This window comes from Mastomys coucha, unplaced genomic scaffold (genome assembly GCF_008632895.1).
Source record: "Mastomys coucha isolate ucsf_1 unplaced genomic scaffold, UCSF_Mcou_1 pScaffold9, whole genome shotgun sequence".
Classification (NCBI taxonomy): domain Eukaryota; kingdom Metazoa; phylum Chordata; class Mammalia; order Rodentia; family Muridae; genus Mastomys; species Mastomys coucha.
The window spans coordinates 44,253,710-44,268,981 of NW_022196915.1; the positions used below are offsets into that span (position 1 = coordinate 44,253,710).

At 48.3% G+C, this 15,272-nt stretch overlaps 1 protein-coding gene across 2 annotated transcripts in view; it reads right to left on the reverse strand.

Moving 5' to 3' along the window:
- The window catches only part of Lats2 (large tumor suppressor kinase 2), a 54,563-nt gene that overhangs the window by 3,527 nt on the left and 35,764 nt on the right, over window positions 1-15,272 (reverse strand). For both annotated transcript variants that reach the window (XM_031362138.1, XM_031362139.1), the window contains exons 3-7: window positions 7,565-7,697; window positions 4,548-5,842; window positions 2,699-3,281; window positions 1,926-2,108; window positions 156-262 (exon numbers count right to left, since the gene is read on the reverse strand). In XM_031362138.1, the coding sequence (XP_031217998.1) occupies window positions 156-262; window positions 1,926-2,108; window positions 2,699-3,281; window positions 4,548-5,842; window positions 7,565-7,697 (2,301 nt within the window). The remainder of the gene's footprint in view (window positions 1-155; window positions 263-1,925; window positions 2,109-2,698; window positions 3,282-4,547; window positions 5,843-7,564; window positions 7,698-15,272) is intronic.

Sequence of the window (15,272 nt, forward strand, 5' to 3'; positions counted from 1 at the left end):
AAAAAAAAAAAAAAAAAAAAAAGGAAACCCCACTATAATAACTGCCACTTCTAATCTACATGGAGTAAGGGGCCCAAAACTGTCCTCGGGCTATGGAAAGGCACACTGCACCATATGGACACACACATAACATAATGGCATGTTATGAGGCTTACCTTCAGCTGGGTTTCTGTGGGGGTAGGTGCCAAGAAAGGTGGCTGCCCAACCAGCATCTCAAAAAGAATGACCCCGACACTCCACCAGTCACAGAGCTGTGTGTACCCTGAAAGACAGAGTCCCCTCAGTCACTTCTCAGCGGTAGCTCTGTGCTCCTAAAAGCATGTCCTCAGGCAAGGGCTCAGACTGGAGGCTCCAATGGGCTCACACAAAGGTGCTAATAGATACCATAGGCAGCAGACACTTGGATTTTCTTATTTTTAATCACTGGTCTTCATAAACACAGGATGCCTTTATAGTAAGAAGACAAGACTTAGCAACTGGTGTTTCGTATGACTTTGAGTGGGTGTGTGTGCTATGGCATATGTTAGGGGTCAAAGGGCAATTTGTGGGAGCTGTTCTTTCCTTCCACCATATGAACCCAGGGACTGAACTCAGGTTGGGCAATGCTCTACGCACTGGTTATGTGGCAGGTGCAAAAAGCAGATGGCTTCACAGGAAGTTTATAAAGCAGTTTAAAATGATGCTGAAGAACACAGACTAGGTATAGAGACTCTGTCTCAAAAACAAAAATAAACAGAAAGTAGGCAGCCACTATGACAGTGGACTCCCACCTGTGGTGTCAGGCAGTCTACGGAAGACCGTGGGACAGGTGCATTTATCTTTGATGGTCTCCCACTGTTCTTTCTGGGCCCCACACCTCAACCACTTGTTAGTAAACTCTGGACAGGAGCAGCTGGACTCTGTCTTCATCAGCCCCTCCTAGCACTGACTACTGCAGTATAACCCCAGCCTACAGAACTCCTGGGCACCAGAATTAGCATTTATAAGCTTTCAGGAGACACGTTTGTGCATACAGCTGAGAGGATCAATAGCCTACATCAGACCACCAAGCTGATGAAGAGCCTCATGCTGAACCAGACTGGACTAGGTCTACAGACATCAGGACAATATGAACAGAAGACTGTCCACGTCTGGATTAACTACAAGGCCAAGCTGACACCCACTGTCACTATAGACCACAAAGACCCCTTGGGGTTCCTCCAGTTCTGAAGCAGATAGTGTGTCCAGACCATCCATCCAGGAAACCAATTTCACCAACAGGTAGTAATCTAATGCCCATTACAGTTTTGGGCCTGACAGAGAGAATTAGTTTGTGTGGCAGACATGGAGCAACCCACACTGGATAAGGGAGAGGTCGGCAGAGCTTGGCAATGGTGGCCAGGGATGGCAGTGGCCTTACAGCCCCAAACAGTTTCATCAGCTCACTCTGTATTTTTTTTAAAGTTAATTAATTAATTTTTATGTGTATGGGTGTTTTACCAGCATGTCTGTGTGTGCACCATGTGCATGCAGTGCCTGTCGATACCAGAAGAGTGCATTGTATCCCCTAGAACCGGAGTTAGACAGTAACGAACAACGATGTAGGTGTTCCCTGACAGAAATTAAACCTGTGTCTTATACACTGGCAACCAATGAACCACCTTTGTAGCCCCTAGCTGACCCTGAGAAGGCCAGTTAGTTTGAGAGTCATTCCCTTGGATCTGAGGTAAAAAGCCCTGTAAGTCAAGGTCCCCAGATAGAGGGTGAGGAAATATTGGCTTAATCATGGTGAAGCAAAGGCCCTTCCAGATCAGAAGAAAGATGATGGAGCCTTGTTGCTAGGGAAACTTTAAGCTTACAGGCTTAGGTAGGTGCAAAGGTAATAAAAACACACATCGAATTACAAAATTGGGCAGTGAGCCGAGGAGGGCAGTGGGTTGGCATACCTTTGCGGAGAAGCACCTCAGGAGCGATGTAATTTGGTGTCCCAACCAGAGAATGTGCCAGGCACCTCTGGTGCTGCTTCTGTGCTCTCTGCTCCAGGGTCTTCAACCTGTCTCCACAGCGACAGTTGGAAACATCATCCCAGAGGTCACCAGGCTCCATGCTGTCCTGTCTGATGTGGTTCCCTTTACCAGGGAGAAGGCAGAGTGACAGAAATGAGCATGAATGTTGATATTCAATACTGCAGCAAAGCCATAGCTTCAAACAGAAATATGACTCTGGTCAATTCCTGTCAGCACAAATTCCTCTCCACTGACGAACCCAGGGCCTTCTACATGCCAGTCAGGTATCGTTTACTGAGCAACTACTCCAGAAACCTCGAGATTTATTTTTCAAAGTTTCTTTTAATAGGGTGGTAGTGTGGTGTTTTTTTTTTTTTATCAAAGCCTTTAGTGGTTAAGAAAATATAGTAAGAAAGTTGACTAACAAAGAAAATGGCCTCATGCATGTCCTACCACTCCTTTATGAAAGGAAGTATGTCATACCAACCGGGCCGGTGAGATAGCTTAGCGGTTAAGAGCACCGACTGCTCTTCTGAAAGTCCTGAGTTCAAAGCCCAGCAACCACATGGTGGCTCACAACTATCTGTAATGAGATCTGACATCCTCTTCTGGAGTATGTTGCAGTAACAATGTGTGTGTGTGTGTGTGTGTGTGTGTGTGTGTGTGTGTGTGTGTGTGTGTAGGAGGTGTACACAGTAGGCCTAAAGCAGTACCTTTCTGGTAGTACTTGGAATTGTGAGTCCACCTGAATCCAGTGCAGAGGCCAAAGTCTGTGAGCTTGATGTGGCCGTCCAGGTCAATCAGGATGTTGTCAGGCTTGATGTCCCTGTGGATGAAGCCCATCTTATGGACGCTCTCAATGGCTAGAGTCAACTCTGCAATGTAGAAGCGGGCCAGGTGCTCAGGGAAGACTTCCATCCGAATCAGCAGGCTCATCATATCCCCGCCGGGTATGTAGTCCATCACAAAGTACAGGCTGTCCTTGTCCTGGAAGGAATAGTAGAGTTTGACCACCCACTCATTGTCTGCTTCAGCTAGGATGTCCCTCTCAGCCTTGACGTGGGCCACTTGATTCCGGTTCAGGACATCTTTTTTCCTCAGAGTCTTCATGGCATATAGAGCGTGAGTATCCACCTTACAGGCAAGACACACTTCTCCAAAGGCACCAATGCCCAGAGTCTTGATTTTCACAAACATGGACTTGTCCATCTTGGCCCGCTTCAGTCTGTTGTAGTTAGACTCCTTCTGGTAGAGGATCTTCCTCATCTGCTCCTGCTCGGCCTCACAGAGTCCAGCCTGCACACAAGGAAAGTCAGAAGCGTGTTACATGGACCCACGGCAGCCAAGGGTGGGGCAGGGCTGCCTGCCAGCAGTGAGGACTGACTCTTCAGCCTCCATCTCCACCTATGGATGGGGACATCTACCTGTACATGGAACATTCATCCACATCCATGCAAACACAGAATCCAAAGAAAAGTCTTTCTCTAGGTGAATTACATTCTAAAAACCAAGGACCAACACTACTACCTCAAAAAAAAAAAAATGTGCTGTGGAAAACATTCCTAGAATCCATATTCTAGTTAGTATGTCAGTAGTTCAAAGAAAGATGGGAAACCAGAAAACAAGTAATGACTCTGGGCCAGCAGGAAATGAAAATACAAACTTAACCCTTAGAATCTGAAATGGCTAATTCATGTGATATACATTTAAAATGACATTAAAAAGCACCTTCCCTAGTACTTTACAGTGTTAATTACAGAATGTTTAAAACATTTACTGGGGCTGGAGAGATGGCCCTGTAGGTAGGAGCACTGCTGCTCTTCCAGAGGAGCCACTTCCATCCCCAGCACCCACACGGCAGCACAACTGCCTGTGACTCCAGCCCCAGGAGATCCAATGCCTTCCTCTGGCCTTCACAGGCACAAACATAAGTGTACAGACAAACACGCAGGCAAAGTAACCATACACATGAAAAAAAAAAATCTAAAATAAAACGAAACAACACACACACTGAGTACAAAAAAACAAAACAAAACAAAACAGTTACAAGAGCAAACAAAACAAGACAAAACAACCCAAAATACCAACTCCATGCTGAGCTAGGTACTGGGAACACTCAACCCTGGCGCTTGAAGGTGGGGCAGGACTTGGAGACCCGGACTCAGAAACCAAGTCCAACGGGGGCTATGGATAAAGACACTGTCTCAAAGAAGCAAACCCAAACCAGTATTTACCAATTTGGATTAATGAACCAATGATATTGTATTTTTCTCTAAAGTATCTAATTAAGAAAACTCTTCATCCTTTCAAAATGTTAACAGAAGGTTTCCTTGGTGCGCTTTCTTCAAGAGTAAGGACACAGCACACTAACCACTGTGCTGATTTACTTGTTAGCCAGGGTCCTCGGATTTGTGTGAGGTTGGGGGAAGGAGAAAGGAGGCCACGCACTGCGGCTTCTCCATGTGTCTGGCTCACACCCAGGTCTGAGACAGGTGTGTGATGGCGGGACTGCTGCGGTGGAGAGGGGAGCTGGGAACACAGAAGGAAGGGAGGGAGGATTACTTTGGCCATTTCCTGCTCCAGCTGCAGCCTCCTGCTGACCTTCTGCTGGTAGGTTTTGATAACATTCTCCACGTGTTGTTCCATGAAGAATTTGAAGGCATATGGGGAGTAGCTCTTAATGCGAGACTCTCGCTTCTCTTCATCCCTGCTGTTCTTGCGGACAGGCACCGGGGAGGTCTGGATCTGCTTTTTGTCCCTGCCAACTTTGTCTCCCTTCGCACCTTTGTGGCTCTTGTCATTCCTGTCTTGCTCAGTGCCCCCTCGCAGACTCTGCTCCACGCTGGTGCACAGGCTGTCCAGGTCCACGCTGTACTGCTCAGACTTACTGGGCAGCAGCAAGTGCTTTGGGTAAGGAGGCGGTGGGCACCTGCGCTCGGAGCCGCCATAGTCCACATCCAGTGGATGTGGGCCTGCGCTGCTCTCCTTCGTCTCCACGCCCTCAGTGGCAGGTGCTGTGGGTGCAGGCACCCAGGCGGGGTGTGAGGGCCCCACAGCTGTCTGGGGCTCCGGCCGAAGCACACGCACGCTCTTCACAGGGTGAAGGATATGTGCAGCCGTCACAGCGGTGACCGTGTTGGAGGCGGGCAGTGAGGGCTCGGGTTGTGGGCTGCTGAAGGAGTTGGTCCTGCTGGGGCCAGCCCGGAAGGCCACATGCTGCCGGGAGGTCTCGAGACCCTGCTTCTGCAGCGAGTCACGGCGTGCCAGTGGAGCTGCGGACCAGGGCACCGCGGAGCCTAGCTCGTACAAGTCAGCATTGAGGCTGTTCCTGGACGGTGCCATCACAGTCTGTGCAGAGCTGTCGCCAGTAAATGTGGGACCCCGGGTGCCCAACACGTGTAATGGGTGGGCCCCAGATTGGGTAGCCGACGGCTTGTGGTGGGAGGCGGTGTACAGTCCAGCATGGGCAGGGAAGGTGAGGCTGGGGGGAGGGCCGCCCGGGGCCTTGGCCAAGGCGGGATAGGCGTCTGGTGGTGTCTTGCTCTGGAAGGAGGGGCTACGCTGCACCCCATACCCAGGCTGCTCTGACAGTAGATGACCACGACCATAGTGTGTGCCTGGGAAGTGCGCACCCGGCTCCACTGCTGTGCTGTAGCCTTTGGGAGGATGTTGGTGAGCCGGGGCGCCATGGGTGCCAGCTCCAGGGAAGAGGAAGTCTAAATACTGCCGTGGCATCTCCTCCAGTGCAGCGGGGCCCTCATAGTTTGCACCACCCAGCTGGTGGTAGGGTGGGTATGCTTCCCCTGTGCCCTCAAAACTGGGCCGCCGAGTCACCGGGGTGGGCACCAGGCCCTTTCCTAAAGAGGAAAGAATGAGAAGTCAGCCTCAGAGCACATGGTGGGCTGCTATTTGCAGGTTGATCCTCAGACTAGCCTTATCTTTGGGGCTCGGCAAATGTATAAGGCCTTCTACTCAAGATTCCCGACAGGGTGTGTCCTGCAACAGCAGAAACTGGTCACAGAAAGTGGCATGTAAAGTAGGGGGAAATGGATCGTGGGGCTGAAGGTCAAAGAACATATGGGAAGATTATGGGCCAGAGGGGGTACAGTGCCTTAGGCCGCTTGGCACCTAAGGTCAGTGTCCAGCCATGCTAGGGGACTGCCTGGACAGCCAACACGGTTTTCTCCATGATATGCAGTTATTTGGGAGAGCCAAGTTTACTTACTGTCATGTTTGGAAAGTCTACTTTTCCTAACAAAGGGCAGAATTGTACCCACTGTCCAAATACTCATTTTCCTTTTATCTATTTTCCAAAGTAAAGCTCTGTTGCGTTTCTTTCTTTATTAAGGACAAAGGGATATATAACCAACACTAATTAAGAATAAAGCAATGGAGAGGAGATGGAGAAATGGCTCAGGAAGTTAAAAGTGCAGAGAACCTGAGTTTGGTTCCCAGCATCCATGTCAGGTAGCTCCCAACTGCCTGGGACGACAGCCTTAGGGGGATTCTGCCCCTGCAAAATATTGCAATCAAGTGCAATGTTCCCATTAAAAATAAAATAAAAACATTTTTAAAATTCCTTAAAAAAAAAAAAAAAAAAAACAACCCACAAAGAGTCCCTCTCTTGACCAACACCCAGGCACACAGATGGCTGCTGCTTCTTTACTCCTGAGTTCTCCATTCTGAAACTCTCTCCTTCTTTAAAGTAGACGCCTGGAAAGGACAAAGGCCCCTTTCATTCCTCAGACTCCTCTGCTCTGCTTGATCTGGCACAGGATCCTGAAGTCCAAAGGCGGCATCTTATCCACTCTTAGGGATAAGCCCCACCCGACCCCTAACACACACCTGACAGAAATAACCTAGCAGCACTGAACAGGAGGGTTACAGCTGATGGAGGGCTGAGCAACTGTCATAGCACAACACACCAAAAACAAGAAGGAAGCCAGGGAAGGCCTGTTCCCTACAGCGCCATTCTCCAGGACAGACTCCTGAACCAGCTAGGAGCTGGGGAGGGAATTTTTTTTCTCAAGAAACCAGAACTGTGCATCCCCTACCATAACACAAACACTTGGAAAGCCCTTACAATGTCCTCATTCATCCTGGGAAGCCTTTACTCCAGGTCTTCCACCGAGCAGGGATTACATACAATCCATTATCATGCCCAGGGACCACAGACCATCTACTCCACCTCTGCAGAGGAATATCTCAACAGTCAGGAAAGGTTCCCCTATCCCAAAGCTGACATACTGCTCACAGCTGTAGGTCTTGAGAGCTGCCTGCTATTGAATGTGAGAAAAAAATGTGGTTTTGGAATTGATAAGCCTCTCTTTTCAAAGACCCTCTCTAAGCCCAATAAAAGGTTTTAGAAACTTGAACTCTTAACTCTATTTTTCCCCCCTCAAAGATGGAAACATTCAGCAGACACATGAACTCTCACAGTAACACAGGCTGCTGTAAAGGAAGGTCAAGGGGTCATGTGAGCACCTAGGTTACATTCCAGGGTTCCCTAGGTCTGGTTCTCTGTGCAGGCCTCCTGCTCTCAGACCTCAAACCTTTTCCTATGACACAGTTTGCCTCACCTGGGGAGGTCTGCTTGATGACCCGCACAATCTGCTCATTCCTGGGGTCCAGGTAGCCCATCTTACTGATGTATTCCAAGGCAGCTTCAATACTCCTACTGCCTGTCTGCTTGAGCGCTCTGCCAGCCATCTCCTAGGAAGGAAGCAAGGGATATCGTCGTCGTCATCGTCATCATCATCATCATCACCATCATCAACTTCCTCCTCCTCCTCCTCCTCCTCTTCCTCCTCTACTACAAAGCCTCCTCTTTATGGCTGGTGGGGCCCTATCAGGTGCTGCAGATGACCACTGTGATCATCTGCACATATTACACCATGGATCTTGACACAAGTGCTTGTGTCAAGAATGTGCAGGGTCTCTGATAGTTGGTCTGAATAAGACTCGGGCTCTTTAAAGAACTTTACTGATGAGGCTGTGGAGATGGGACACTGGCTGTTCTTTCAGAAGTCCTGAGTTCAATTCTCAGCAACCACATGGTGGCTCACAACTCTCTATAGTGGGGTCTGATGCCCTTTTTGGGCATGCAGGTGTACATGCAGAGCACTCACAGGGAGGGAGGGAGGGAGGAACTTAGTGCCTGATTGGTGGATCCAGAACGAATCTAAGCAGACACGTTACCTTAAAGATGGAGATCCCAGGTCATCTCTATGCTAACTCTGGGATCAGTGGAAATGCATGGATGGACGAATTTAAGAGATGTTTACTGAGTGCCTCCTGTTGACAATGTCCTCTGCTATCTACAGCAGTTAAGGAGTTGCCCAAGACAGTCTTCATGCAGCCCCTGGAGCTCTGTCCACATCCACACAGCTCTGTTCCTTAAAAGTGTATACAGAAGGAACACAGAGCAGGAGAGTGTAGTGACATAATCACGAGTTGAAGAGATGGCTCCCTTTACCCAGGGAAAGCATAGATCCTTTCAAGGACAGATGTACTTGGAAAAAGTGGAGAGCCCATCCAAGTGGACAGAGTTACTCAGGGCTGATGGGCTAGACAGGAAGGAGCTGTGGGTGGGGCACACCAGGAGGGTGGTAGCAACACCCAGGGGCATGTGATGGGACAGAGAACCCCATCTAGGGGTGGGCTATCACTGGCTTTACCTATTTGAAATACCAAGGGAACTTTCAAACATAGCCTGAAGATGAGGCCGGGGGCAATAGTGGGGTGCAGAGCTTCAGGCACTCTGGGGCAGGGATGAAGGAAGCAGAATGTGGCAGGCAGGGACAGGCAGCTAAGGGAAGAAGGCACTGAGGGGGCAGGCTTTGGTGTGAGAATGGTAGGCAGCAGGGTTGTAGAGGGCTGGTGAGTAGTAGGCAGTCCAGCTGTGGAACAGAGAAGTATTCTAGAGAGAGATCAACACCTTCATGTTCCTAGCCAGGCCTGATGACACCTGGCCATTTATCCCAGTCTACTTCCTTAAGACTGGGAGAAACCAGCTGGGCATGCTGGGGCACACCTTTAATCCCAGCACTTGGGAGGCAGGTGGATCTCTTTGAGTTCCAGGCCAGCCAGGGCTATACAGAGAAACTCTGTCTGGTGGGGGGAGGGAGACCTGTGAGAAATCTGGCAGAGTCTGAACCCCATATCCCTCGTAGCTTCAGCCACACACTTCACGGTGTCTAGAACCATGCGATCATCTACCATTAAGTCGTGTTCTGTTCCTGGCTGTTTGGCAGCTGAGGTAGGACACACTGTAAAGTCATGGCCAGACCTGGGAGTTGACAAGCCTGCAGGGTCAAAGGAAGGTACCACTACAAAGAGGAGGGGCAAGAGTGAGAGCTGAAGAAGCAGGCTGGGAAGCAGTGGTGGGGATTCTTTGAGGCAGCACTGTGCTTGACAGAAGGAAGGACCAGTGTTCACCACCTGGAACTGCCAGGTAGGAAGAGGGCGGAGCTCAGACATGAAGCGCTTTCCACCTTGCCTGCAGTCTGGTGATGACACCTCACCTTCCCTACTTCATGGCTAAGCTATGCGATGAGGTCATGTCTACACACTCTCAAGCTGCATCTCGGCTCACCGCTTGGAGTCTGTTGTTCCCATTAACAATGTGCCCCGTGGAGCTGCCCCTAACCACAGGCCACTTGGCACTAACAGTCCAGGTGCTTTTCGTGAACTTACCCTATCTTTAGGGTAAGTTACCTGTCTAAGCTCTTTCCACTCAGGGCCTGCCAACAGCCAGGGAAGCAAAAGCACCAGGAAAGAGCTTGTCACCTGCATATGTAGCCAAATTCCCCACTGACTTCAAGACCTGTGAGCTTCCCCAGCTTCCGATCTAGGGACCTAGCCAGGAGGAGTCTACTGAAACCTCGGACGAAGACTTAGGATGGCAGACATGTTGTAAATCGTAATAAGACCAAGTGATGTTCATGAACTAGCATACTTATAAATAAAACCTTCAGCCAGCCAGGCACCTTTAATCCCAGCACTTGGGAGGCAGGGGCAGCGGATTTCTGAGTTCGAGGCAAGCCTGGTCTACAGAGTGAGTTCCAGGACAGCCAGGGCTACACAGAGAAACCCTGTCTTGAAAAAAAGCAAAAACCAAAAACCAACCAACCAACCAAACAAACAAACAAACAAACAACCCCTTCAGTTCTGCCCTTTGTGTATGTGTCCATCACTAATGGTTAGCAAGTCTATAGCCTCTAAACACTAACTCTCATACACGCTCCTGCACGTATCCAAATACTTACGGGTGTTTGCTTTTGAGGTGCTGGGGATGGCACCCAGGCCCTTCCTCACACACGCTGGCAATGCTCTACTAATCTCCACCCCAACCTTTTTCAGCTCTTTAGTTAAGAGCTAAAGGAAGTCTAGAGTCTGTTTCTAAGTCTACCAGGAGAACAGGTCTCAGTGTCAAGGACAATACATGTAGAGTTACAATGGGGCATGGCAGGAGGTCTCCTGAGGCCTGAGTGTGGCTGAAACCCAGCAGAGTAACCTGGCCTCTCCCCTTCCTTTCTCAGAACATTGTGCCAGTGTGGAGTCCTGATCTAGAACTGTCTGTCCAATCCAAAAGCTAGTGCTGAGCTTAGCTAGAGAGGCAAACTACTCAGTGCACATGTGTGCACACTTCTACCAGCTCTGAGCATGTCTGCTCATCTGAGGAATGAGGCTACCCAGGGCTGCTCTGGGATTAAGCAGGCCACTGGTGTCCCTGTGTTCCAGGACCATTTCAACACCAGCTGCTATACTTTTCCGAAGCATCTTATGTATCTCTGGCAGAAAATACGAAGACAGTTGTAGAATTTATGTGCATTTGGTATCACATACCTCTAATACTTCATATTTTATCCTTTTAACCATAATTACATAAAAAATGTATTGCGCTCCCCTCACCAGGCCTTAATACCTATCTCTGGTTTTCTCTGAGTAATCTCAAGCCCAGGCTAAGCTTGTAGAGATGGCAAACCCTTCCCCCTGGATCCAGACCTGCCCGTGCCACCTTTTCTGCTTTGCTGTGTCTGGCTGGGTATCATTTCTTCATTCCCTTGTCCTGCAGCCCTGGTCAGGTCCAGTCCCTGGTTGCTGTGCACAAGGTCCTAGGCACCAGGCTCAGCTGTCCTCTGGATGCTCCACCAGGATCTCAAGGCTGGCCTGCATCTGAGGGAATCTTCTCTGCATCATCATTCACATCCTCTCCATTCAAGCTCACCTCAGGCTGGGAGGCTCTGCCTGTCAGCCTACCTACCCACAGGACAGGAACCAACCAACTAAAGGCTCCTGCCACGCTGAAAACGCCAGTGACCTTACTCCTTTGTGGCTCACTTCCCTACACTTTCTCTGCATATGAGTAAGGCCTGTGGGAATGAATTCTTCTTGCAGGTTCACCTAGCTCAGAGGCAAGCAGGAACTGGGCTTGCAGTTGCTATAAAGTGTAATGGTTTTACTAGCATCCCTTGTGACTGTGAGTTATTTAAATTTAGTGACAATTTATTATGTATGAAGGAAAGAATTTCCTATGCAGATCCTCTCCCACCCTTCCTGGTGAGGAAGCATTTTTCAAACATTAGCAAAGCCATAACCCATGCTTTAACATTCCAACTCTGAGGTTTGGCTGAAAAACTAGAAATGGAGTATTCTGGCCTTGCTAGGTCTTCCAGTGACTGCATCAGTCTGTGGCTGCTGGTCATTGGGTTTCTCACACAACTTTTGATTTTAGTCCAAGGGTGGGAGCAATTGGCTGAAGGGGCTGGGTCTACAGGCCATGGTGAGTGTAGTTTCAAAGCCTAAAGGATTTCATTTCTTGTAGAGAACAAAGGAAGGGAAGAAGCATGTGGTTCCCCAGGCTGGGGTGGAGTGGAGGGATGGCAGAGGGGCTTAAGTAGTGGCCGAGGCCTCCTGCTCCACCCGCTGTCCTTCTCAGGCTGACTGCTGCCTTTCTCCAAGTTGCTTCCAGGAACCTTCTGGAAGCACAGGGGTACAGTGCTTCAGAGCCTCTCCCTGACAACTGTCAGCTCTAACCAGAAACATGGACCCAGGGGACTATGTGAAGCTCAGGGTATCCATCCATTTCCCAGCCTTTGTGCTTTGTGCTTTATGGAGAGAGCCTAGAGGCTCAGCAGGGCTCTGAGCACATGTTCCAGCAAAGCCAGAAGCACGGGGTAGCCTCTGAGCCTGCTGCAAAGATGCAGCTCACTCAACTCACCTTATGATTTTCTTTAACCTCAGGGCTGTATGCTGAGTATTGCTGAGGAAAATATATTTTCAAAGGTAACTTAATAGGGATTGAGAAGAAATTTGTTCTAAAACTAAACCAACAGGAAAAATTGGCAGCCTTGCCAATGATCAACACTAATAAAACAGCATCTTCTAGCTTATCAGCACCAAAGTAAAGTTATTAATAAAAAACAAAGTCCCAAAACAAAAACACTTTCAAGCAATTTTTTTTTGTTGTTATTGTTTTTTGTTTTTTCGAGACCGGGTTTCTCTGTGTAGCCCTGGCTGTCCTGGAACTCACTCTGTAGACCAGGCTGGCCTCGAACTCAGAAATCCACCTGCCTCTGCCTCCCAACTGCTGGGATTAAAGGCGTGCGCCACCACTGCCTGGCCATCAAGCAAATATTTTTAAGAGTAGTTATGAGCTGGATAGCTGACTAGATATGTAAGAGCATGAGTAGCTCTTGTAGAGGACTGGGTTAGCTTCCCAGCACCCACACAGTGGCCCCAGTTCTAGGGGGATCTGATACTCTCTCTTCCGACACCAGAGACTATGTGGTATATAGACATACATGCAGACAAAACATGCATGCACATAAAATAAAGCTGTAAAAAAATAATGAAAAGTTATGTTGGTAAGATGTCTTAGTAGGAGAAGTAGTAAGAACCCACACGGTAGAGGGAGAACCGGCTTAGGCAGGCTGTTTCCACACATGAACGCTACCCTAACACATATACTAAATAATTTAAAAATTATTAAAATTTTTCTTCTTGAAATATACTTTCAGGCTACTTTAAATGAGCCATAGTTAAAAGGCTATCTCCATAGACATCTGCCATAGTCCATCTGACCATCAAGGAGGAGGAGTGGGGGAGAGTTAGAAAGAGCCTGAGTTTCTAGAGGTAGAGAAGGCTAATTATTTGTGTACTCTCAGGGTGCACACAGCACAGGCATGGAGAAACCCCCACAATCGAAATTCTATCAGCAGATACTTGCAGAAGATCACTGTGAACAAGGGTGAGAATATTCGCTGTCTCCTGGCAGCAACCCAGCAGCCTTGTGAGCAGAGCTTAAGTAGAAAAGAGTAAAAGAAGCCGGCTTAATCAGTTTCAATTTGAAGTAATGAACATTTGCTTACATCAAATCTTGCTATAATAAAAACTGCCTGTGCTATTTTTATCTCCTAATTATGGATGGTCAGATCCCCAAAATCTCCAGATTAAGAGTGAATTGGATGAGTATGAGACAGGTGTCCCAACATTCCTTTCAACTTTATAAGCATCCAGAGATGTTTGACAGAATAAAGAAAAACTTGGCCACCAGGGACAGATAGAAGAACCTAGGATTTTAGCTGATGGAAACTTGCCCACAACCCCTATTAGTTTCTGCACAGCTATGCACATACTTCAGGGGTTGTGGGTCTATATTTCTATTCTTCTTTCCCTGGCTATGTTAGTGACCAAACATAAGCACCCGCAATCATTCACCCTCCATCCACCCATCCCCCGCCTCCCGCTCCCACTCTGTCTGCACAAGCCCAGAGCCTTCTATTTGCTCCAAACAATAGACTGGCACGAAGTCTATTCATTGCCAGTGTGATGTCAGTTCTGGGCTTCACCCTCACAAAGCCTGGCTGTTTCCGTTTCCTCTCCTTGGGTCCATATAGCTAGACTCCCAGTTGACCCCCGCCAGCATGCTGCAGTGACTGATGAGTGGAGCTACTGTCTCCGTCCAGCCCCAGCAGGGCAGCTGGGACTGAGCTCCACACAGACACCACAGAGCTCGGAACTGCTCAGCAGGACCTAGCCAAACTAGAGTCACAAGCAATGATGAATCACTGCTGCTTTTAAGCTACAGGATGGTTTATCCCATGGTGCCAATAGCTGATAACCACTGCTTTCTCTGGGTGTAATCTGGAAGATACACCCACCTGTTGACCTTAAGTTTTGAATGATTTTATCTCCCAAGTTTTCACCTAGAGAAACTCAAATTTGCTCTTCAGGTTAAAAGATTTTCATCTGCCACGTACAGTGGCTCATTCCTTTAATCCCAGCATTCTGGACGCAGAGGCAGGTAGATCTCTGTGAGTTCGAGGCCAGCCTGGTCTCCAGAGTGAGTTTCAGGACAGCCAAAGCTACATAGTAAGACCCTGTCTCAAAAAAACAAAACAAAACAATCCCAAAAAGATCAAAATACTTTCTTAAGGGTAAATGTTTGCTATTAACAGATTGTTAATAAGATGAGATGGAATGAATAATAACCCAACGCTGAGCTGAAGTGAGAAGCTGCGTTTCCCTTTGGTGTAGTCCATTCTAGCTTTCTATGCACCCCACCAGTACACAGCGCTCAGGTATTAGCAATCTGTGTCTTTATGGGCTCTAGAGTATTTAACTGGGTTAATATTTACCTCAGTCATTGTTATATCTTTTTTAAAAGGTATATCAAACTATTATTAATGTCCAATCTTTGTGAAAAAATGCACTTCAGTCTTTATAAAGTAAAAATCAACTCAGGTGAGGAGGGAGATAGTGTCTAGCAGTCACAGTCGCAGCGTCTTCTAAAGAATCACTGCCATAGCCGGGCGTGGTGGCTCATGCCTTTAATCCCAGCACTTGGGAGGCAGAGGCAGGCAGATTTCTGAGTTTGAGGCCAGCCTAGTCTACAGAGTGAGTTCCAGGACAGCCAGGGCTACACAGAGAAACCCTGTCTCAAAAAACTAAAAAAAAAAAAGAATCACTGCCATGGCTAAACAGTAGTGGAATGCTTAGGGGTGTGTGTGAGTGTGAGTGTGTGTGAATGTGTGTGAATATGTAAGTGTGAGTGTGTATGTGAGTGTGTATGACTATGTGTGAGTGAGTGTGTGAGAGTGTGTTTGTGTATGAGTGTGTGAGTGTATATGTGAATGTGAGTGTGTGTGTGTGTGTGTATGTGTGCGTGGCCGGGTCCTCTCTGTCATAGCTTCAGGCAGGAAGTCCTCAGCTCTAACAGTCCCAGGTGACACTAACTCGCCTGAGAAGACACCAAAGTCTCACCCAGTGGGATCTACATTCTTT